The sequence below is a fragment of the Chiloscyllium plagiosum genome, chromosome 26 (genome assembly GCF_004010195.1).
Source record: "Chiloscyllium plagiosum isolate BGI_BamShark_2017 chromosome 26, ASM401019v2, whole genome shotgun sequence".
NCBI classification, from domain to species: domain Eukaryota; kingdom Metazoa; phylum Chordata; class Chondrichthyes; order Orectolobiformes; family Hemiscylliidae; genus Chiloscyllium; species Chiloscyllium plagiosum.
The window spans coordinates 27,607,572-27,633,885 of NC_057735.1; the positions used below are offsets into that span (position 1 = coordinate 27,607,572).

Sequence of the window (26,314 nt, forward strand, 5' to 3'; positions counted from 1 at the left end):
ACACTGAGGATGCTTTATCTCTCAGCGTTCTTACTCAGTGCCCACCAATACCCTGTTCTAATAATGAGTCATGCCTCTTCAAACTTTATGCTTACAAAGCTTATGGTCCAGGCTATTTCACCTCAATACCCTTCTGTTTGAGACCTGGATTTGGAGTGACAATTGCTCTGGGACTTTCCTATGTTTCAAATTTCTGGCTGCTTTCTTCTCGTGGTTTAGCATTATCTACAAATTGGTTTATTTACATTTCTGAATTCACACTGCTCATGTATATTAGTTACGATATCGAATTTAGCATCAATCCCAGGGGCATTTCATTCAGGTCTTTCCTCCAGCACATACTTTACATTTGTTTTTCTTTAAATTCCTCATCCACATAAAGCTTTAATTTTAATTCTGATTTCTTTTAATTTTAGCAGCTGTATTGTGAATGGATATTTGTCATAAAATGTTTAGAAACTGCCAGGTCATTATTTTCCATTCACCAATCAGGATTTCTCTTCTTCATAAAAGGAAATGAGATTAGTTGGAGAAAACTTACAGCTTTTAATTTCCTTTTTGTGGCCAAAAATGAGTTATTCAAATTAATGTTAAGATTCTAAGATACCATAAATGATTCTTGTGATGATTCAGTGAATAAACAGAATATGTGGCACTAAGCTATCTGCAAAGCTGAAAGATTCCAGTCATATCTATATTTTACCTTAAGTATCTAATCTGAGGCGAGACATCTTGAGGATTGGGGAAGTGAGGAAGGCATTAGTCATTCATCCTCTTGTGTACCTGTGTGTGTGTGTGTGTGTGTGTGTGAATGCTGGGCAAGTAGTTGATCAACCATAATGATGGCTGTGATAAACACTCTTCTGGTCATCACTGTGTAGGCTCTAACTTAATGAATAGCCATTTCCATTTGCTGAAGAGCACCTGCTACCCCATCACCAGTGGCACCTTCGGGACAAATGACTTGGATCTAGGGTCCATTTGAATTGTAACTAAATGTGCCTGTGATACAAAGATAGACAGAAAAGTAAATTGTAAGAAGGATCATAGAATCATTGAATCCCTACAATGTGGAAGCAGGCTATTTTATCCATTGAGTCGACACCAACACTCTGAATAGCATCCCACCAAGGCCCACCCCCCCCCCCCCCCCCACCTCCCCCCTACCCTATCCCTATAACCCTACATTTCCCTAGCTTGCACATCCTTGGACATTACGGGCAATTTAGCATGGCCAATCCACCTACCTTGCACATCTGTACAAAGAGTCAATAAAAGTAGATAGATTAAGTCTGTGGGGAAAAAGTTATAGATGGAGAACACTTTTATTTCAATAGAGGATTTATGGAATGCAATGGTACAGAGGAATCTAAGTGTTCTTGTACAAGAAGCACAAGCAATTAGCATGCAGGTACACCAGGTAAATAGGAAGGTAAACAGAATGTTGGAATATTGTAAAGGGGTATATTGTAAAAGTTGAGTTGCCCTGCCACATTTGCACATGCTGTTAATGAGACCAGATATAGAATACTGCAAACACTGCAATAATTTTTGTCTTTTTTCTGCACTACAAGTGAGTCAAGAGTTATGGAATTATGAAGGAGTTGAAGCCTGAGATAAACCAGCCAAGACATATTGGATGGTGGAGCAGGCTTGAAGAGATTTCTGGCCTGATCTTGCTCCTATTTCTTGTGTTTTCATGCTCTTTAATAACATTAAAGGTAACATTTACTGTCAGAAATCGATACAGTAAAAAGGATTCAGGTGTATGCATCTTTCCTAACCTAATGTAGTGTCCAATGACAGCTGGATCACTTTGCTCGGTCCCTTGTCTTCTCTGTTACTTTGTAACTGATGCACTAGTCCAGAATCCTGAAGAAGGGCTTATGCCCGAAACGTCGATTCTCCTGTTCCCTGGATGCTGCCTGACCTGCTGCGCTTTTCCAGCAACACATTTCCAGCTCAGAATCTGTTGCAGTTAGTTCTCAGGGAGTGAAATTAAGAAAAATCTAAAGGAGTTCAATGAGAGAATTTAATTTAAAAGAAAAATGACAGATTTAAAAGAAAAATGACAGAGCAAGAAAAGCAAAGAAGTTCTAATTAGATTTTTATCCTATCGATATGTTTTACATACTGTATCTTGTTGAGTTCTAACTTCTCTCAAGCAAAGAGCCAAGTATGAAATCTAAGAAAAGTCCAGGATAACAGAAACAATTAAATCATCAAAGGGATATTTTAAGAGTGAGTAAACATTTCTCAATTGTTGTACTGTTTAGTCCTCTGTGTACATGCATATTCATAGTTATTAATTGATTTTCTATCGTGCTATTAGAATTTCCATTTCCTGTGCAAAAGTACTGAAAATAGCATGCAGAAGATGTAAGCCAGCATTCATGACCAATAAAGAACAAGAAAATTCCCAAACCTACAGGTTGAGAGGAGGAAAAAGAGAATCTTTTTTTTACTCACTGCAGTTGGTGTTTGCTTTAAAGCATTTTGATATTTGAACTGTCACATCGAAGCACATGGATGCATTCTTACATGTAGGATGCCAGATTATGTTTAATTCAGAAGGGGTAAGATCATCTTGAAGTACAGGGTCTATAAACTGCAGGGATATAATATTACCAGAATGATATCTAATAATGCTCTTTCAAAGTTTCTTTTCATACCTCTCCACAATTGAAAGACCGGTCATGATTTTAGTGACAAAAACAGAAAACCAAGGATGCTGGAAAATCTGAAATTAAAATCTAGAAGTTGGGGGGGGGGGGGTCAGCAAGTCTTGGATAGGTGTGATTTTAAGAGTTAAATAAACTGAGAGCTTTTATTCATCGATATGGATTTGTATGGCTGTATCAGCATTTATTGCCCATCATCAATTTCCCTTAAGAAGATAATGGCGTGCTGCCTTCTTGAATCATTACATTCCTTTGGTGTAGGAACAACAACCAACCAAGCTATCAAGAGGGAATTCCTGGATTTTGATTCAATGAGATTAAAGGAAGGACAAAAGGACAATATTGTTCCAAGTCAGGATTGTGCGTGAGTTGAAGGGGAACTTGCAGGTGGTGATGTTCCCGCTCACCCGTTTCTCTTGTCTTTCTAGGTGGTAGAGTTTGCAAGTTTGGCAGGTACCATTGAAGGATCCTTAATGATTTACAATTGTGCATCTAGTAAATGTGTAAACTGCTGCTACTGTATGTCAGTTAGGGAGGGAGTGAACGTTTGTGGATTGGTTGTCAATCAAGCTGGCAGTTCTATCCTGGATGGTAATGAGCTTCTTGACTTTGTTGAAACTGCGAGAAAGTGAGGACTGCAGATGCTGGAGACCAGAGTTGAAAAATGTGATGCTGGAAAAACACAGCAGGCCAGGCAGCATCCGAGGAGCAGGAGAATCGACGTTTCGGGCATAAGCTCTTCTTCAGGAAAGCCCGCCTGGCACACCAGCCTCATTCCTGAAAAAGGGCTTATGCCCAAAACGTCGATTCTCCTGTTCCTCGGATGCTGCCTGGCCTGCTGTGTTTTTCCAGCATCACATTTTTCAACTTTGTTGGAACTGCACCTATTCAGCCAGGTGGTGCGTAATCCATTACACTCCTGATTTGTGCCTTGTAGATGGTGACAGAGGAGCTGAGTTACCTGCCGCAGAACTCCTTTTGTCTGACTTGTTCTTGAAGCCTGTATTTATATGGCCATTTCAGTTCAGTTTATGGTCAATGGTAACATCTAAGATGGTGACAATGGGGGATTTGCCAATGGAAATGTCATTGAATCTCAAGAGTTGATGGTTAGATTTCTGCTGTCATTGCCTAATACTTGTTTGATACTAATAGCCATTAGCACATATCAGTCCAAACCTGTATGTTGTCCAAATTTCTTGCATTTAGACATGTCTTGCTTCAGTATCTGCGGAGTTATTAATAGTGATTAACTTTGTGCAATCATCAGTGATCATTCTCACCTCTGATGTTGCTATGAAGGTTATTGATAAAGCAGTTGAAGATGGTTGGGCCAAAGACATTACCCTTCAGTGATTTCCATGGATTGAGACAATTGATTTCCAACAATCATAGCCATTTGATTTGTTTTACATATGACTTTAACCAATGGAGAGTTTCCACTCTGATTCCCATTTACACCAGTAATGATCAGGCTCCTTAATGTCATGATTGTTCATATGCTGCCTTGATGTTAAGGGACAGTCATTCTTATTTTACCTCCTGATCCCAATTCTCTCCAGCCTACCCACTTCCATTTTTAATAGAGAAAGAATTCACTTTCTACAGGCAGGTTGACAATTGAAATAATACAAAGGCTTTGTACTTCACTAAAGTTAAGCCTGGATGTCTGGGTTTTCTGGGCAATGGGAAACCAGCAGCTAAAACAAGCAAGGTCTGTGGGATTAATTATCTTTTGATTTACCTGACTGATGATTCAGTTTACCTTCATCGCCAATGGCCACATGACACGTTCCACCCTCATTTCCAACCTGGCTCTTCAGATCACCCTCAACCTAGGTTTCCAGCTTTTCTCTGGCCCTGATCTCCCCTGAACCCAGCCTCTGATCATATCTCTCACCTCTGATCTAGTCCCTATTCCAGATTCCTATCATCCCTCCGACCTGCCTTTTGTACTCCAATTACTGCTCTGGAATTTGTTCAAATCCCTGTTGTCGCCAATCTCCTGGGCTGGTCTTACTGATCCACCAACTGTTGTTTGTCTCTTGCAACTTTGTGCTGAAAGTCATTCGAAGTGAAAACCTTACAATTGGCTACAATGTGCTAATCAGTGCCTGAGATGAAGTTCAGAAGATTATGTGGGTAACCTGTTCTTCAAAACTTCCCCAATCTCAAAACAACACACCCACTCTCCCCTCTTCCATAAACACTGAAAATATTTAGCAAACCAGATAGGATCTGTAGACAGAATTTGACTTGAATTTCATGAAACTGTGATAAGTGAAATTGACTTGGTATGAGTTAGGATACCAGGAGAAAAGTTTGGATGACCACAAGCTTATACGTGATAGGAGCCCAGAGAGAAGCGTATTGGAATAGTTCAGTCTAGAGTATAGCCATGGGTGAGATTTTCAGGAGCAGATAAACTGAGATAAGATTGGAGTCAGTTGTTTTTAATGAGGAGATGGCTTTAGTAAAGGCAGAACTGTGTGGTTTTAAGAACATCTCAGCATCAAATATTGTTTTTGCATCACTGGCTTGCAAATCATAAGTCAGGCCACTCCCCAATACAACATTCTAGATTCAGCTTGAGTATTCATGCAGATGCAATTTTGACTCCAGAGAGTCAGAAAGAGTCCTAAGGTGTGAACGTTTGTTTAAATTAGCACAGCTGATAGATGAGGAGATTTGGTTCCATTTGTTGTGATATAGGCCCAGCTTCATTCATTGTTCTTAAGTTGCCTTGCCCTCACCCAATCAACTCCTCATGCCCTATCCAGACCCCCATGGATGTTTCTTACCTCCTTGTCTCTTTATAATCTGTGCACTCTCCCAAATACATTGACCTTCCCTGCTTAATGCCCTCATCAAACTCCCACACCCAGTACCCACCATGAAAAAAATTAAAGGCCAATATTAACACTAAGAATTCATTGTTTCTTTTATTTCATAACCATTAAAATCATGGAATAAGATTCTGCTTAATAAAACGCAGGTCTTTGAGATCACTGTATTAATAGCATATTTAACTTACCAAATATCATACAATTATGACATTTAAAGCAGGCTAGACCTTTTAAGTTTACCGGTTAAAAAGTTCCAGACTCCATAACCTCTTTCCTCCCTAGGTTCATGACATGACTTACTTTTTATGGTTTACTTAGTCTTCAAGAACCTACCCACCTCAACGAAAATATCAGTCTCAGGAAACAGTACATTGCAACACACTTTTAACAGGCAATGCACAAATCACGATATGTTAGCATTGGGCTATTCCCTCCCACATTTCCCATCTTAGGGAAAATGGCATTAGTTACAAGTGGTTTAGTAAACACAAAGTTGTGAGGCCTCAGGTTTTGGCCCAAAGGTCTGGGCCTCCAGACATGGGTTTGTTCAGCATTAGGATAGGAAATCCCAGTTCCAAGATTGTGAACAGCCTTGTTCAGCCTCAGGCAGTTGCCAGGTACAGAGGTGTCTAAGGAACAAGGTTTATCACAGAAACTGAAGACAGTGGATTTGGTCTTTCAAAGTATTATTGATGGAAATTTCTACTTCTCCAACACAGTAAGCTGAACAAGCAATCTCAAGCTAGAAACAATGGAGGGGTTGAGAGAGGGGTGCATCAGCATCACGTCAGAATGTTTCTAAAACTTATGCTATTTTCTCAGTTAATGTTGCGAGAGACTCAGGGATACATCTTCAGGGACATCAGAAGTAATAATCTAACAATTAGAGATGCCACTGTGAACAATTCTCTGGCTACAATTAAAGAGATAAGAATGGAACCATTGGTTGCAGTCACACCCAACTGAATAACAAAGTTGTAAAGTCAGAATCAGGATGACGAATGACATACTTTTTGGTGGTGACAAGAATGTTTTGCCATCCTAGTCCACCTCTGCATCTCTGCAGCCTGTCATGTGGTAAACCAAATCATGGTCCTCTGATGATAACTTATCCTCTTTCTCCTCGCTAGGGCAATTGTTTCCCTTGATTCCCTCTCACCATTTCATAGCCAGATGGTTATTCCTCTCATCCAGCAATGAGATTTATGAAATCCCAAGGTTTTATTCTTAGACCATAACTCCTTCTCACTGGATACTTCATCTTGTAAACAATATCTGACAATATGGGGTTATTTTCAAAATGTAAACATATGTTTCCATATGTATGCAGTACTGTTTTCACTGTCAGATTGGCTGGTCCATCTGCTCCCCGCTCCCGCTATTAGACCAAAATTCAATCTCCACAACTTCCCCCATCATCATTTACCCTACCTGACACCACTGACACCAGACATGACTACCCATCCTGCTCCCCCTGTCAGACTGGACTCAACCCTCACCCCCCTTCAACATTCTCCCTCCTGCCAGATCTGACTTGACCTGACCCAATCCACCCTGTTGCCAGACCTGATTCCCCCCCTCCCCCAGACTCAACACTAATCCTTGCATCCTACAGTGGACCCGATTTCTCCAGTCCACTGAGCCTACTTCAAACACTTACCTGGCCCCCTCACAATCTTGCACCCTAGCCCCAAGTTGGCACTCTCCTCTCTGGCAACCTATCACACATGTACTTTGTAATAAAATAATCAATTGCAGATGCTTGAAATCTGAAACAAAATCAGAAAATGCTGGAGAAACTCAACAGGCCTGGCAGCATCAGTGGAGAGAAAGCAGGGTCACTGAACTTGAAACATTAGCTGTTTTTTTCTCCACAGATGATGCCATGCTTACCTTATAGTGTTTTTAATCAATCTGTTAAAGCGCACCTCTGGGATAGGTGGGAATTGAACCTGGACCTTTTTTGGCTCAAAGGTGGGGGAACTACCACTTCACTATAAAATCCCGACATAGATTTTGTCATAATCAACATGTTCAGATATGCTAAGACATACTTCTGGAGCAGGTAAGACTTGAACCTAGATCTCCTGACTCAGAGCTAGGGACACTACCACCACACACCCCAAAAACATTTACTTCATATAGGTCTGATTTGTCAGTAGCTGTCAAAACAGTTATCAGAACCTTTACATTTTAGCGTATGGTAGCTGTCTGCTTTGAAAAGGAAATGCAGTTTTCCTTCCCCTGGCAGTTCTATGCTACAAAAGGTCTGTCAGAATGGCATGACAACATGCAGTTCTGAGGGCAATATGAGAGCAATGTCCTTGCAGAAATGTGGAGCTTCCTTCTTTCATTAAGCTAAAGGGCTAGCACGGCAATCTGTCTGAGATCGTCACTGCACATAAAATCTGGCCGCATACAGTAAGAAAGTGAAATGTGTCCACTGTCATCAAAGACCAAAGTTATACACAATACTATAGGTGAGCTAAGAAAGTGCCCTATAAATGATCATAATTAGCTACTGTGATTTATGATCTGTGATGATCTCGAAAATGTCAATGATTATTTGCATGCAAACTATTATGTAAAATGTATTCATTCTTGTAATCAGAAAGCTAATCTACTACTATAAGCTTTGTTGCAATTCCTATATTATACTTGCATTGGGAATTACAAATTGTTGAAGTAGGAGATGGCACAGGGCAGGGTGACACTAGGCACACGGACACACAAAATGGACACTTAGCCATCAGTTGGCCACTTGACACATAAGATGGCCACCGGATCACAATATGGAGAAAGATAGCAAAGCAAACACAGACACTGCCTGGGGCCACCAGAATGCCAGCACAATGCACTCACAGCCTAGTTGAATAGTTTAAGGCGGGTGGGGGAGAGAATACACATGAGTAGCGTGTACTGCCCGCCAAAGTGTCTGGGTCCAGCCAACACCTTTGATAGAAATGCTAAGTTTGATACAGACTCAATACAGAGTGCTAATTGCCATGGTTGCAGTAATTGTCCCTTTCAGAAAGAGCGATTAGTGCCCAATCCTACAGCAATGAACTTTCCGCATAGACATTGAAATTGACAATGTCTGCGCTGAAACTGACAACAACCACGCTGAAATTAACAAAGACTGCGCTGGAACTGTCAATAACTGCATCAAAACTATCAACGATTCTGCAATGTTTGCAATAAACAAACAATGTTACAAAGAAAATAACCTCATCACTGACCTATTGTATTACAACATGTATAAAAGTGCCTTGACATGAGCAGGATATTTATTACTGGTGCCATGGTCAAAGGCCACGATCGAGTCCTTCGTGGAGAAGTTTATGAAGAAAAACATCTTTGACCACAAGTCCGTCAGGAAGTGGTCAGCACGTAGTGTCCTTGAGACCCTTCGGGAAAAGGAGAGGGCGGATCCTATCGAGCGGTTCCCTGAGCAGACTGTCAAAGCCATTTGGCAGAATGCCTCATCGCCAGCGCACACCGAGACAAACATCAACTGTGCCTGGAGGATCATCAACTCGGTGAAGGACGCTCTCTGGGCAAGCCGAAACCTGTTGATCTTCCAGCTGAAGGAGTTGACCCCGAGTGAGTGTTGCAGACTGGCACATTCCAAGGTACAGGACTACATGTTGAGGGATGCGCTGAAGCTTGGGGCAGCTGCCGCCAAGGCGCGGTGGGGAAAGACCATTGTGTAACGTCTGCCTGCCTAAAGAAGAACAGGGGGCCCACGCAGTCATTTGGACTCTGCTGACGCCTCAGCTAAAAATGTAATCATACAGACCTGTAAATAGGAATGATTACTCTGTTTCGATATGCAAACAAATGGAATGTTTATATATGTATGGCATGTCCAGTTATATAGATCATCAAAGTATTTAGGAATAAAGTATATTTTTGAAATAAAAAAAAACCGGGGTAAGAACCAATTTGTACCTGCAAATGGGAAGAGTCAGACCGGGCCAAGACACAGTTTAAAAGGTATACCGATTGTAATGTCTAACTTGCTACAGTACTGAGTTAAAAAAATTTAAGTGCATGTCTGTGTAGAATAAGTGTTTAACTGTATTAACTGTTGTAAGAACCTGTTGCTTGTGCTGAAAACAGGACAAGGTAGTGCCTGTCTCAAAAGCCCTTTCCTAAACCGGTTGTTCAGAGGGGTAGCCCCCTCCCAATGCGTAGGTTGGGATTTGAAGTGAGAATTGAGGCGCCAAGGTCACTAGGAGTTGTGAAGCACGAGTGGCAAAGTCAGGTAACATTGGACCCTGTAGAGGCGAACAACACAGAGTCCAGTTAGAGTTTAAGTTAAAAGCTGGATGCTGTTTGTACTTGTAATTTCCAATGTGGTGAGGAAGAGGAGCTGATCACTCTGACCAAAAGCCAAACCTCAGTGGAGCACGTGTTACCAAGGTGTGGAGCATGGACACTGTGAGGAACTGTGATATCCTGTCAGTCCATGGTAGAACAACAGAGCTTGAATGGTGGCGGTGGCTGAGAGGGTAAAGCATCCCACCGGTAGAGAGCACACCGGGCTAGAGATAGGTTTCTGGGCCTATCGGGAGGCATTGGGTCAGTAGAGGTGGCCAGGAGGTTAGAGAAGTCTCACCAGTAGAGAGCACACCTTGCTAGGAAGCTGCTATGGCCATACAAATGGTATTATTGGCTAGGGGGTAGAGAAGTCCCCACTGGTTAGGAACACTTTACTGTTGGTGGTATCCGGGGGTACACAGTCTGCTAAATGGCAGATCAAAGTTTTAAGGGAAAACTACAGGTTCCCTTATTAAGAAATACAAGGCAGACAAACAAGGGCTGACAGAACAAATGAAGAAAGGTGGTTGGGATCCATCCCAGACATTAGCACAACAGAGAGAGTAGATAGATAAACAGAAACGGAATAAAACTAAAAAAGATAGGGGTAATGTTAGTATACCAATTAGCAGGCCGAATTGAACAAGTGAGTGCCACCACAGTTGGTGGAGAAAGGACCAGAAACAAGTTAAAGAGCTGGAGGACAGAATACAAGAGTTAGAGCAGGGAACAATGTAAAATACTGCAGCCACTGCTAGGAAAAGCATGGGGCACCCCCAAACACCACTCAGAACACCACAGAACTGTGGGAGTCCTGAGGACAGCAGAGCTGACAACCAGCAGCCCCCATTCATGAGAGTAAGGGAGAAGGGAGAATTTATGTACCCGTAGTAATAGGAGGGAGGAAATGTGAAATGCAAATAGAAGCAGCTGTATCCATCACAAACTTACCCTTACCCTACACAAATAAAATGATTCTCTTAACTGAAGCAAGAGGGGATAAAACACCAACTTACTTAAGTGAAACTACCCTCACAGAAATACACTCTATATACATATATATAAAAATATATCCCCATGAGATTCTATGAATGCCAAAATAATGAGGGCACCATAACGGGCAATGATCTCACGCAAGAATATAATGTTCTAATCAATTGTGCAAAAGGGAAATTGATTTGGCCAAGACAGGACGGTTAGAAGACTGAGATTGGGAACCTTACAAGTCACCTTGAAACTATTAAAGTGGCTACAGCCACCAGTAGGGACTGGAATCTCAAAAAGGGGGGATTTGGAGCCATCTGCGCCTCCGTCCCCGGAACTTGGGCAGTAACAAAGTTAGATACAGATCTAGTTAACATAGACCCGATAAGGGTTCCCGGACCAGAGCATAAGCCCCACCAGCAATACCCAATAAAACCTGAAGCAGAAAAAACAATTGTGGAGATAGTGAAAGGATTAGTGAAACAGGGAATCCAGCAACCAAAAGTACAACTAATTCCCCAATGTGGCCAGTAATAAAGCCTGATGGGAGCTACAGACTCACCATTGATTATATAGGACTAAATAAGGTCGCCCACAAATTGCACCCCATTGTAGCAGACCCCTCCACCATTTTAAATGGCTTGGACCCCAAATACAAGATTTTTACTGTTTTAGACATAGCCAATGGTTTCTGGTCTATCCCGTTACACCCTGAGTCCCAGAACAAATTCGCTTTTGTAAGGGACAGTCAGTATACATGCTCTCGCCTGCCACAGGGGTTCCACAACAGCCCCACTATTTTTCACAGGGTGATAAGCAACATTCTGAAGACAATAGATTTACCAGAGGGTAGCACTGCCCTTCATTATGTACATGATATCCTAATTGCCTCAGAGTCCAAGTCAGGACACCAGGAAGCTTTACGTCTAGTATTGCGGGAATTGGCAACCGCAGGTTTAATAGTTAGCTCCACAAAGATACAAATTGGAAAACACAGGTCTTATACCTGAGACACCTCATATCCCAGGGACTCAAAGAAATGCCCAACAACCACAAGAAGGCAATCTAACAGATGCCACGACCTGCCACTGTCAGGGGAGTCAGAAAGGTCTCAGGGCTATTCAACTACAGTTGGAGCTTTATACCCGAATTTGCAAAATTGACTGAACTGATCCAGAGATTAATTAAAGGAGGCAAGCCTTCCTTGGAAACTGTAACCTGGGAGCCAGAACAGGAGGAGGCATACAGTCAGCTTAAAACTCGACCCATATTAGCCCCAGGCTTGGGCTGCCAGATCCCAGCAAGGATTTTCACATCCACTGTAATAATGAGGGAGGGTTTTACTCTGCAGTGGTCACCCAAGAGCACAGTAGCAGGAGAAGAGCTGTAGGGTACTATTCAACGACAGAAGGGCCAGTAGTCACCGGGTTGCCCAGGTATAGCAGCCTTAGACTGTACTGCTTGGGCCATTAGGGTTAGCAAGCCCATGATGGCAAGGAATGTCATCCGCTACACTGAACACGCCCTCGTAGAGATGCTAAACACAGTGAAACTGAGGGCCATCTCCAATATGAGAAGGGCAAAGTGGAAGGCAGTTCTTTTACCCCCAAGTCAGTCCACGGTAATAGGGATATAGGAGAGAATCCAGCTGAGGGAATTCTAGATGTAGGGGAACTGCACAACTGTGGGGATATAGAAGGAAACAAGGATGGGGGAGAGTAAAAGATACCCCCAAGACACAACCAAGGAGACCCTCTTCATGGATGGGTCATGAAAACACGTAGCAGGGTCGCCCCGAACAGGATGGGCTGTGGTAAATGATAGAAACAGTTCTGTCTGGGAGGATTGATGGGAGTCAGTCCGCACAGGCAGCAGAACTGGTAGCACTCACCAAAGCACTGGAACTAGCAAAAGGAAAAACCGTGACTATATATAGACAGAAGAAAGTGAGGACTGCAGATGCTGGAATACCAGAGTTGAAAAATGTGGTGCTGGAAAAACACAGCAGGCCAGGCAGCATCCGAGGAGCAGGAGAATTGACGTTTCGGGCATAAACCCTTTTTCAGGAATCTTCCTGAAGAAGATTCTCCTGCTCCTCGGATGCTGCCTGGCCTGCTGTGTTTTTCCAGCACTACATTTTTCAACATATATACAGACAGTCAATATGCCTTCAGTGTAGTCCATGACTACATGGTGGCATGGGGGCAGAAGAGGTTTCACCACCATGGGGGGAGCCCCGTATCAGACACCAATTAAGAATTCAGACACTATTGCGTGCCAGTGAACAGCCAAAAGGGGCTGCAGTAATAAAAGTAAAAGCCCATCAAAAGGAGCCAGCAAAAAGAGAGCCAAAATTGGCTAAAATTCAAAGGAAACCAGGCAGCAGACCGAGCAGCTCAGAAAGCCCGAAAACAAGAAGCCATTAATGAGGCTGCAATAGCCACTATTGAATTAGCGAGATATGCTATCCAAATTCAGCAGCTACAGGAGGACACCCCATAGGAAGAGAGAGAGCAATGGAAACTGCAGGGGGGTATTCAAAGGGGAGGATGGTGTCTGGAGGTGAGCAGAAAAGCAGGTAGCACCAGCATGTATAGAGAACACATTGCTTGAACTGCACCACGGGCTCTGCTATAGAGGTAGAGAGGCCATGATAGCAAGCCTAGGGAGAGAGTGGTGGTGGAAGGGGATGGCAAGAGACGTGGCCAAGTACTGCCGCAGATGCATAGTTTGTGCACAACATGACCCAGGGAGACCCATAAAAGTTAGGATGGAACCTAGCCTAGACCTAGGGGACCATGGGAACTCCTTCAGATAGATTTCACAGGGCCATTACCACCTTCCCGTGGGAAAACGTACTGCCTGGTCATCGTAGACCAGTTCACCCAATGGGTAGAAGCATTCCCGAATAAAAGCTGCACTGCGACCACTGTAGCCAGAATATTAGCGAAGGAGGTAATCCCAAGGTGGAGGGTACCCCTCCAGATCAACTCTGACCAAGAGACACATTTTACAGGCAAGGTCATGAAGACTGTCTGTCAATTACACGGCATTAGACAAAAATTTCACATCCGCTATCACCCCCAGAGCTCAGGGATGGTAGAGAGAATGAATAGAACATTCAAAAATACTTTAGCTAAGGCTATACAAACCTCAGGCAGAACATGGGCTGAGGTGCAGCCAGCCATACTAATGAAATTAAGAGCCAACACAAATCAGGCAACAAGATTAGCACCAAATGAATTAATGATCAGGCGAGCAATGCAATTGCCAGAGACCATAATCACAGGTGGCACCGATGTGGGTCCACTAAAAATCAAAATTCGGCGATATGTCATAAAATTAATCGTCCAATTGAAAGGGATGCGTAAATCTGCAATTGATAAACAGGACAAAAAGGACAAGGCAGGGAAACTTGAAATCATCCCTGAGGTCCCAGCAACCGGAAGCCGCATTCTGGTGTGAGCATTCCCTGACAAACCTGGCTTTGTCCCAGAAAGGAATGGCCCATATGACGTGGTAATAAGTAGGGACACTGATGCCTGCCTAGACATTAAAGGAAAAGGCACATGGAAGCACTGGACCCAACTAAAACCGTTTAAAGACTCCTGTGACCAAACTAATGTCATTGACAATTCCCCAGGTACGGACAGGAACTGCCGACAAGATGGTCATACCGCGAAGAGTACCGATAACACAACAGAACAAACCACACAGAAGCAAGACTGCACCTCCTGGCGAAAACAAAAACTTTGACTGATAACTTAATTTTAACTGCAAAATGTACATACCTGTCTGTATTTTACTGTGTTTAAGTGTCGCGACTGTCGGGAGCATGTCAGGATTCGTAATGTGGCCTGACTATCTTAGACAATGGTACCTCAAAAGCTCTGGAAGCAATTAATATAGAGCTGGCTAAACTCAGACTCTTCACACAGCAGACACGATACGCGGTGATTATCAATTAGCACAGCAAGGGGGATTTTGTACAATTATTGGCGACAATTGTATCACCCATGTTATTGATGCCTCCTATAACATTACAGAAGCCATCAAGAATATCCGAGACCAGCTAGATAATTTTCAACAGGGAGCCACAATTATAGACAGCTGGCTAAATTGGTTGATCGGTAAATCTTGGGGACCCTCTTTGGCACAAGGGATAGTTCTCCTCATTGCATTCATGCTGGTATTCTGTGTGGGCCTCAGGTGTTTAAAGCTCTGCTGTAAGGCGCTACTGAAGAGAACTGTACCAGCAGTGAGTGTCACCATGGAAGGGCCCCCAACCAAATTGGACTCCATGATACCCCTCAAGAGGGGGAGTTCCTAGAGATGGCCCACCTCTAAATGTAAATTAGGTAGTGTGTGGGAGATCTCCAAAGTCACCTCCTTGACCACAATGGGGGGACTGAAGTGGCAGATGGCATGGAGCAGGGTGACACTGGGCACACGGACACACAAAATGGCCGCTGAGCCATCAGTTGGCCAGTTGAGGCATAAGATGGCCGCTGGACCACAGTATGGAGAGAGACAGCAGAGTAAACACAGACACTGCCTGGGGCCACCAGAATGCCAGCACAATGCACTCACAGCCTAGTTGATTAGTTTAAGGCGGGTGGGGGAGAGAATACACATGAGTAGCATACACTGCCCGTCTGGATCCAGCCAACACCTTTGATAGAAACAGTTTGATACGGACTCAATACAAAGTGATAATAGCCAGGGTTGCAGTAATCGTCCCTTTCGGGAAGAGCGATTAGTGCCCATTACTACACCAATTGACTTCCGTGCAGATATTGAAATTGACAATGTCTGCGCTGAAACTGACAACAGCCGTGCTGAAATTAACAAAGACTGCACAGGGACTGACAATGACTGCATTGAAACCATCAATGATTCTACATGTTACAAAGACCTCATCACAGACCTATTGTATTCCAAAATGTATAAAAGTGTCTTGACATGTGCTCCAGGTTGAGAGAAGACTCGCAGCTGACCACCGTGCTGTTGATGTCTTTCCCCCCCCGGAGTTCCGGTATTTCCTGGTAAAATAAACTCTGTCATTGAACCCCAATTCTGACCCCAAGACTGGTGATTTTCCCCACAACATTGTGGTAGTGTTTTGTCAATTATTGCAACCTAACACAGTATGATAATAAACTTTTTTTTTGTTCTGTTCCCCTAAGTCTGGTCCTTTTCTTGGCTTCTAATCGACATATCACTTGCTTTTTGTTTTGTTTTTATTGTACCATTTGTAACAAGGAGTGGATTGGCCTCCATCCAGTAATTTAAAATAGCAAAGGAATGAACTTTTGAGCTGCAGAAAAACTGACCAAATATAGGCATTTCTGTGATGCTTTTGTTTCTTTTAAGCACTGTGTGGTATTTAGGAATTAAATGACCAAAGTGAGTGTTATGATAAAAACCAATCTGATGTTGGTTAATTTTGGGAAAATTAAATGTTTATCTTGCAAAGAAATCATTTGTGTCATAACAGTGAAAACAACCGCAAAGTATTATCATAAACATGTCTTTTTAAGTTGCTTTTCTGTTTTTATCAGTTATTCTGTTCAGAAATCATACAGTGCAGGAGATGAATTGGACTGTGGCCATCATTTATGTTACACTATATTAGGCATCAGGAGGTAGAATTCATGATGAGTCATTCTTTATTAAGTTCTGTAGAGTTAGTGTATGTTATATCATGTTTTATTCAACAGTGAAATTAATATTGGTTGGAATATATTCAATTCAGCTTAACAAGTTGGAGTTATCAGTAGTTCTAAGATTCAACCGTTCAACCTGCTTGATGTTCAGACAAACATAGAGCGACAGTTTCTAGATTACCTGCGTGCCCTGTTTTAAAGAAGTGAATGGTGTTAATTTTGAGTTTGCCAACAGGGTATAAATAGTTGGGTTATACAAAGTTTTACATATGCAAAAATGATGCAAATAGAGTCATAGAGTCACACAGCATGGAAACAGACCCTTTGGTCAAACTACTCCACGCCGATCATTATCCTAAACTAAACTAATCCCACCTGTCTGTACTGGACCCTATCCCTCCAAACATTTCTTATTCATGTACCTATCCAAAATCTTTTAAATATTGTAACTGTAACTGCATCCACCACTTCCTCTTGAAGTTCATTCAGTACACGAACCACTCTCTGTGTAGAAAAAGTTGTCCCTGTGTGATGCACAATGTTATTATTGGTTTTATGAAATTGGCTTTCTTTGTATCAGATCTTTATGTATACATTAAGTATAACTATTGACTAATCCTTAGTAATATTAAATATTTTAATTACATTTAGTGGAATAATGAGTGATAGTGAAAGAAATGCTTTCAATTCCTGTGGTCAGAAAAGTATTATCTCACATATATCAATATCAATGATTGCTTCAGGTAGTTTACTATCAACAAACAAACAAGAATATGGCGATATAATCATTATATTAGCAATTCGTAAACAGTTTTTGTATTAGTAGCTTTTACTTTCTCGAATCAAAGAATATTACAGCACAATGATGCCTCAATACTTCACATCTGTGGTTTTTGGAAAGAGCCACTTAATCATGTTCCCTTGTTCTCCCTTGGACTCTTAAATGTTATTTTTCAATTTCTTATCAGTTCCCCCTTAAAAAGCTTTTTTTTGATTCCCCAAAGCTCTTTAAAAAAACCTCTCCCCTCAATTTTTATTTATTTTCATTTCCTCTCAGTATATAGACACCATTAGCAAGGCTGATATTTATTTTACATCCCAAACCCTAGTTGCCTTTTAGAGAGTTGTCATTGTTCAGCTTCTTGAAATGCTGTAGCTTATGTGATGAAGTTCTTCTCATCATGTTGTTAGCTAGGAGTGTCCAGGAATCTGATCCAGCAACAATAAAAGAACATTGATGTATACCGAAACTAAGATAGTTTGGAGAAGCTAAGATGGCATGTGATAACAGTTGTGAGATTGAAACCATTGAATGGGTGCCAAAAAACTGAACTGTTTTATCTTAGATGGTATTATAGTTTTTCGATTAGAGCTCTGTATAAGCAAGGATAGTGTATTGCATGACACTGATATTCTTTCTATGTGGTGGAGAGACTTTAAGGAGTCAGGAGATGATCCTTTCTCTGCAGGGTAGCTGTCTAATGACCTGCTGTAGTCACAACATTTATGTGACTGGCTCAATTTAGTTTCTGGTCAACATTCGTCACACTAACTTTGATGGTGGTGTCTTGATCATCCTATACCATTCAATGCTATCATCATATTGTTGTTCTGTCCTTCACTGGAGATTACAGATAACTGACACATGTGAGGCAAGAATTTTTCTGAATGTTGTCCTCAGTACAGGTTGCTTGTTTATCTGAAAAATTGTGGATACAGCTGTTTTTGTGGAATCATCAGTTAACAATCCATCCTTGATCTTATGACAAAGGAAATATGTTGATGATTCAGCTAATGATAGTTGGACCTAAGCCTGTCAAGAAGAATACCTGCAGCAATATCCTTAGGCTGAGCTGATTAGCCACCAATGTGTACAGCCACCTTCCATTGTACAGATATGATTCTAATTGGTGAAGTTTTCTCTCTTATTCTTACTAACTTGAGTTTTACTAGTGTCCTTTGGTGTTCAGTCAAATGCTGTCTTGAAGTCAAGGGCAGTCAATCTCACCAAACATTGCTTTGCTTGGACTAAGCCTGTATTGAAATGTGGAGCTGATTGGACATGGGAGAGTCAAAATTGACCCTAGGCAAATAAGTAATTGTTCATAATACTTAATGTATGCCTTTTAGATACCAATTGACTAATCATTGGAAATAATTTCTTGATAATTATCTTATAAAAATTGTTTGTAATTTCGCACATGTATCAAATTTGCTAAATCATCTCTGGCCTGATGAAATGAGGACATAATATATTTAAAATCCTCATTGCTACATGGTACTATCATCAGCACTTTCTCCAACAAGGAAATAGAGGGGGGTGGACTTGTGACATTATTTTAAGTGAAAGTTTCCATTATTGGAAATAATATTCTAAGCACAGCCTAACCAATGATTAGGATTAGTACTATTTCTATGTCTTATTACCAATGTCCAGTCAGAGAAGCTAGGATCCTAGAATTTCTTTTTCCTTAGAATTTTTAAAGCAAAGTAAGTGGTAAGTTGCAGGATCTCGTTGATTTGGATGTTGAATTCAAAAAGGGATGCTTTCACTGTTAGAACTGAATGATGAGGTAGTTTTAAAGCAAAAATGCAATCCATTGAAAACTACCATAATTTCATCATGTTTAATCAGCAACACAAAACAGAATTTTGTTTCCTGTTGTGGGTTTGTTGTGCTGTACAGACTGTACCACTCAAACAATTTGACTGTCACATTAGCCCATTAACTGATTCTATACGTACCAGTCTTATTTTCTGTTCCTGCATTCTGGGGCTTTGGTAACATAGAGACATATTTTTGGATAGCATTGTCTCTATGATTGTATTTCAAGAGATGAAGAAAAAGTTGTTCAAGCTTCTAGAAAAATAGGATCCTAAGTGAGACATATTACCAGGAATAGCCATATAAAAAATAACCTTATCCAAAAGATTACACGAAAGTGCTTTGCAATTGAGTACTCTGTATTGTGTGCCACTGGGAACTGTGAACTATCACATCTACTCACCACTGAGTCATATCCCTTTTAGGGAAGGTAAATATTTTTCTGCTCTCTGGGGAGAAGGATTGCAATGATGCAAGGCTAAAACATTTTCAGTGAGCAAAGTAAATTGAGAAGTATGGATCACCATACGCAGTTTATTGAAATAGGCTTTCTGGTCTATTAAATGTCATTGCTAAAAGACGCTGGGCCTGCCTGCAACAACCTGATGAAATACAGCAGTAAATCACTGTCAGATCACACTTCATCTTTGCAAAAATAATTCAAGTGCTCTCAGGACCTCCCAAGTGGCTCACAACTAACTGATTATTTTTGAAGTGCAATGACTGCTGTTGTACAGGAAATTGGATAAAAATTTGTATTTATATAGAGCTCTACATATCCTCAGACCATTCCAAAGGACTTCACAACCTAACTGTTCCATGGATGAATAGGCAAAATGTGATAGTAGCAATGAATATTCACTGCATTGAGCACCTCTCTCTGCATGTTCTGTAAATCCCATAGTCAAATAGATTTACTGCTTCTAAATCTACACTCTATGCTGCCTGTTTACAACAAGACAGTTAATGATGGAGCTTTACTGATAGAAAACAGTTGAGACGTTTTCGAACAAAATAATTTAAAATGTAAGCAATAGCATGCGAATTGTTATTGTATATCAAGAAATGGAGATTTCTGTTTAAAACATTGAAAATCTCTGCACATGCATATAAACAACAACATCATGGAACACTGGAATCTGATAGAGAACTTGCATGTCTGCTATGGCAAGAATATGTTATTGTTGAAAATGTTTAAAGCAACTACTTAGCATTTCTTTAATTCTATACAGTTTGCATTCTGTAATGTTAATATGTGTAATATTATGTGTTAATATGAATATTACAAATGACAGACCTGATATGTAGGCAATAGTTGTTCTGTGTGTATTTTGTAAAATGCAGAATTTACTAACCACAGATTATGCTTTTTTTCTCATAAATGATTTTTATTTAAATTTGGCATCGTTCACAACAAGAAACATAATTATTACCTGAAAACTTGCTTTCCTATCACTATGATTGTCTATACATTTTTACTGTGTGTCAAAAGGAAATGTTCATGTCAAGACAATTCTGCAATTGAGTTAAGCTCATTTTTTGAATTAACATATTTGTTTCCTATATTGATATGCATTTTACACATGAAATGAAATATGGTTTTATATTTACAAAAATAATCAAAAGATAAAAGAATATTACATGTTTCACATTAGCACAGATATAGCTTTTACTAACAGACAGGAGACAGCAAACCAAATGTACTTGACATACAAGAAAAAAAATGCTTTTAGTCAGAAGAATCGGAAGCTTTTTTATTGTGCTGTTTATTGTATTCTGTATTATTTCTATAAATGGTACATCAGGCGTAGAATGGAAGTTACATGATTCCTGCTTGTGTATCTCTTGTGTGCAGAAAGCATACATTTACAAATGTTCTCATATTACATATTAAAATATTACATAGAAAACCAAACCAGCCAAATATTTACAATTCCTTTAGGATTAAGACATTGCTCTTTTTTTCCACTGAAAATAGTCATTGCAAATAGAACTAGATAAGATTTAAGGGAAACAGGTAATAAGAATTTTAGGTTGTAATACCTATTTCTAAGAAGACTGTTAAAGCTTTTTAACCATCATTATATGTCCTTACCTCTGATCATAGAAGGTCAGCTTGAGGATTACACTGTTATCTAGAATTACAAGGCATCAGCCAAGCTACTGTCCCAGAGGGGAAGGAAGGTTAATAAATACATGTAAAAATTAGGAGAGATGACCAAGCGGCATATCAGTCTGGCAGTGTCATTGTTTCATGAAAGGAGCAAGGTTAAAAAGGTCATATGATTGTTGTTTTAGCAACGAAGAGAATGTGTATCAAAAATGCAATGTTCAGGTAAGATAGACGTTTCACAAATATGTCAATTAAAGTAATGATAAAATTGAGGTAAAGAATTGGGGTGGGAACATCAGGAAATTACAACCAATGGAAAGCTGTTGTAGCAGAAAACCGAACTATAGGAAAGTTACAAGATTTATTAAAAGTGTAAAGGCCACAGTGGAAAAATAGTAAGATCAAGCAATACAATTTGAGGAAGTTCTTCAAAATGTTTTCATCTTTTCACATGGCCTCAAACAAGGCTGTAACAATAAGTCCTTCAAATGATCAGAATGAGAACATTGTATCAATGAAGCTTTAGCTAAATGGTGAATTATATAAGGATTAATGGAGCATCTCCAACAGCACATAATGGCACATCTTCTTACTGTAGCAACTTTGGAACTTCAACCTAAAACCAGTAAAAAAAAATTATTAGAAAAGTATTTCAAACAATTGTAACAAATCGAATTGAACATTATAGGTAATCAAATAGTTTGTTTTTAAATAACATGAAATATTTATCAGTCAGGATTGCAATATAAGGCAATGGACAGTAGTAGAAACTGGGCTGATGAATATTTCCGCAGCCTGATTAGAAAGCTAAAAATAATGGTAGATTTCACAGGAGATGGGGGTGGATGGGATCCTTGGGATCTATGTTGGAAGAGTTCCCCAGTGGAGTCCTGCCCCTGGGCTGTTTAACTGGCAACAGCAATTTCAGGGACGTACAAAATAGATGCAGAAGTAAGGTCTTCAGCCCCTCAAGCCTGTTCCGTCATTCAATAAGATCATGGCAGATCAGTTAGTTGGCAATTTTAATTTAGGCAACGAGGTCCGAGAACTTTCCATTGGTGGACGCCATCACATTAGGAAGCGCCATGGTTCCATGTTCAGATAACCAGAAGCAAAAGCTGCCCCTGCATTGATGCCCAGATGCTCACATGTCCATTTTGAAAAAATCTTCAATCAGAAAGACTAAGTGAATGATCCATCTTTGCGTCCTCCAGAAATTTGGCATCACAGATGTCAGTCTTCAGTTAGTTGACTCATTCTATGTGGATACACTGGATATTCAAAAGGCTATGGGCCCAGCCAAATTTCAAACAACAGTTACGAAGACTTAAGCTTCAAAACATGTCAAGTGCCTAGCTAAACTGTTCCAGTACAGCTACAACACTGGCATCTGTCTGATAGTCTGCAAATTGCCCAGATATGTCTTGTACACAAAAAAAGAGGTACAAATCCAACCCAGCTAATTACTGCTCCCTGACTAGTATTCCCTCTAAAATGTGCAGGTGCTGGGATGTCCAAAACCTATTGGTCAGCATGATGACATATTAACATTTACTTTCAGAAACCATTGCCACCCACTGACCTTAGAGGTCTCTGCTGCAAGGAAAAGAAATTAGAGGGACTGTTGCCCATTGACATCAAGGTCACATTTGACTTATTGCGCCATCAAAAAGCCCTAACAAAAATGAAGTTGCTAGAAATCTGAGGAAACATTGTCCATCACCAATTCTCAGAATCAACAATGCGTAGCATCTATTAGATGCACTGCAGAAATTAACCAAAGGTCCTTAGAGAACACCTTCCAAACCCATCTGGAAGGACAGGGTCAGAAGGTACATGGGAACACCATCTATAAGTTCCCATCTAAACCATTCATCATTCAGACTTGGAAACATATCCTTCAGTATTGCTGGTCAATATGCTGGAACTCTCCCCTACAGTATTGTGGGTTTACTTATACTAAATGGACTGCAGCAGTTCAAGAAGGCAACCTTCTCAAGGGCAACGAGGGATGGGCAATAAATGCTGGCCAAACCAGCAATGCCCATATCATATGAATAAAGAATTAAAACAACTTTCAATTTCTGTAAACAAATGTATCCATTTGTGAGTATTTGAGTTCAACCTAGCATTTATAATAAAGTCATCTAGCAAAATGATCTCTGGTCATTTGTTCATCCTGCTTCTGTTGATACAGTTCATTCTCAAATCCTTTGTGTGGAAAAATAGCCACGTGACAGTTGCCAATCAATAGTAATGCAACATATTTTACAGCCACAAGGACAACTGAAATTACAAATGCATAAGATTAGGCTGTCCCCAAACTTCTTCCTGTAGAAAAATGCATCCTGAGCTTTCTATTGTAAGTAAGCATTTCTCCATGCTAGAATATTGCAATCTGAACTTTGATCTATGTAACGAGGTGTGACTTCTTGCTAAGGGTGTCCACACAATTTACTGTTCTTCTGGTGTCTTCACATAATACATGATATATCAGGAATATCAGCATGGCACAGTTGGGGCAGACCCAAGCTGTTCTAGCTAAAAGGTTTTCTGGGAAACAGGACATGAAGTTTTGAGTTGCTATTTTCCTTTGATAATCAATCAAACATTCAGTTCCTATGCGACATTAGCACAAAGAGGCATCTTTTCCAAATGCAGGAAACTTTAAGTAGAAAGGGGTAAGGACCCAGGAGAATGAAATCAGAATTCAAATCCTAGTCTTCATAACCACCTCACATTTTCAGTTCAACTTTTCAAGCCAAGGAATTCTACTGTATCCATTAAACAGGAAAGAATGATATTAAAATGTCCAATATTGGACCTGATTGTATAAAACATGATAATCATTGAATCCCTACAGTGTGGAAACAGGCCATTTTGGCGGAACAAGTCCACACCAACCTTCTGAAGAGTAACCCACCCAGACCTATTCCCTTACATTTACCCCTGACAAATGCACCTAACCTACACATCCCTGAACACTATAGGCAATTTAGCATGGCCAATTCACCTAACCTGCACATTTTTGGATTGTAGGAGGAAACCAGAGTATCCAGAGGGAACCCATGCAGACATGGGGAGAGTGTACAAGCTCCACACAGGCAGTTACCCGAGGTGGGAATCAAACCTGGGACCCCACTGAACCACTGCACCACCAAAATTATACAACAGCAAATCACAACTGAGCAATCAAACATGCAACAACAACAATTAGCCTCTATATTGATTTATAAGCTGTTGTGAATTTACAGACAAACTCTTCTCTGCAGTTAAAATTAGAGCTCATAATGGCCCAGTTTAGAGCACATCTCCGAAATGAATATATTTTCTGGCCTGAAGCACAAAAGCCATCTTTCAGAAAGCAGTTTCCTTTAGTCAATTTCTTTCACTCAATAGGAAAAGGATACCACGACACATGAATTCTATTTATATTTCAACAATTTCTTGCATGTATATCATAACTCTTGTCATGAAGTAGTACATTTTCCAATTTCACTCTTTTGTGATCTGACATTTATTGGAATGACCTGAACATTCCTTAACATTTTTAGAAATAAAATTTTGAAATTTGAACTAAAAATTACTCAACTCTTCAAGTAAGTGGTTGGTTTATAACTAAAATAATAACTCTTTTCTGTTGCTCAGTTCAATAGTAATGCTCTTACTTGGTTCCCTGCTTACTAAGAAATATTTGCCAGAGCATCTGGTTGCTCCTCCTGCACTCATGGTGTCAGCTCAGTTGTTCCATAGACCTAACTTTCCTTGTTGCCTGCTTCTTTGTTATTTGCATCCTGCTGTTTAGCAATAATGGGGAATTATCATTGTTGGACTGGGATGGACAAAGTTGAAAATCACACAAAACCAGTTATAGATTAGAATGGTGCTGGAAAAGCATAGCAGGTCAGGCAGCATCTGAGGAGCAGGAAAATCGATATTTTGGGCTGGAGCCCATCGTCAGGAATGTGCTCATTCCAGATTTAGGGTTCCTGCCTGGAACATCGATTTTCCTGCTCATCGGATGCTGCCTGATCTGCTGTGGTTTTCCAGCAACACTCTAATCTTGACTCTGATCTCCAGAGTCCTCACATTCGCCAAAACTAGTCATAGTCCAACATGTTTATTTGGAAGTACATGCTTTCAGTAGCTCGCTACTTGACGAAGGAGCAGCACTCCAAAAGCTTGTATTTCCAAATAAACCTGTTGTTGTGTGATTTTTAACTCTGTTTAGCAATGCTATTTAAAGACAAGTGATCAGTTGCATTGTGTACACTGTTAATACCCAGCTCAACTTCTCCACCATTTCTGACTTCAGACTTACACCCTTTCAGTTGTAAAACTGTTTATCCAACTTCAAATCTTAAAAAAGAATCTCTAGTTAATCTTTGAGAAAGTCAAAGCTATCAATTTTAGCCCCAGTCACAAATTCCATTCTTTATCACTATCTTAGGTTGAGCCAGATTCCTCACATTCTCAACATTCTATTTGAGTCTGAGATGAACTTCGGATCCATCACAAAGATAATCTACTTATTCCTCCATATCATTACTCTCTTTTATCTCTGCTTCTACATTTCTTTAGCTGTAATTCTGTTCCATGTTTTTGCCAACTCTGATTTAACTAACGTAATGCTTACCTGGCTAAGCTACATTGGTTTACCATTCCCCCAACACCTCCCATTGTACTTTTTTTAGGTTATAACCACTATTGGTTAACTCTGTATTTCTCTGATTCTTATGCCTTGTGATTCCCAGACCTTTCATTCCCACCATTAGAGACCATGCCTTCAATCATCTGGTTCCTCTCCTCAGCAACTTGTCTACAAATCTTTCTATCTCCTCATCTCTCTCTGATTCTTTAGCAGTGACCTTAAACTATATTTTAATCCAAACTTTTGATCATCCCCCTTAATAACTTATTCATTCGCCAGAGACCCGGGTTCAATTCCCGCCTCAGGCGACTGACTGCGTGGAGTTTGCACGTTCTCCTCGTGTCTGCGTGGGTTTCCTCCCTGTGCTCCGGTTTCCTCCCACAGTCCAAAGATGTGCAGGTCAGGTGAATTGGCCATGCTAAATTGCCCGTAGTGTTAGGTAAGG

At 40.5% G+C, this 26,314-nt stretch overlaps 1 protein-coding gene across 1 annotated transcript in view; it reads right to left on the reverse strand.

Annotated features, from left to right (window-relative positions):
• Window positions 1-20,477: 20,477 nt before the first annotated feature.
• Window positions 20,478-26,314, reverse strand: part of LOC122563210 (leiomodin-1-like) — a 35,562-nt gene continuing 29,725 nt past the window's right edge. The window contains exon 3 of the mRNA XM_043716770.1: window positions 20,478-21,834. Within this exon, the coding sequence (XP_043572705.1) occupies window positions 21,808-21,834 (27 nt within the window). The 3' untranslated portion in view covers window positions 20,478-21,807. The remainder of the gene's footprint in view (window positions 21,835-26,314) is intronic.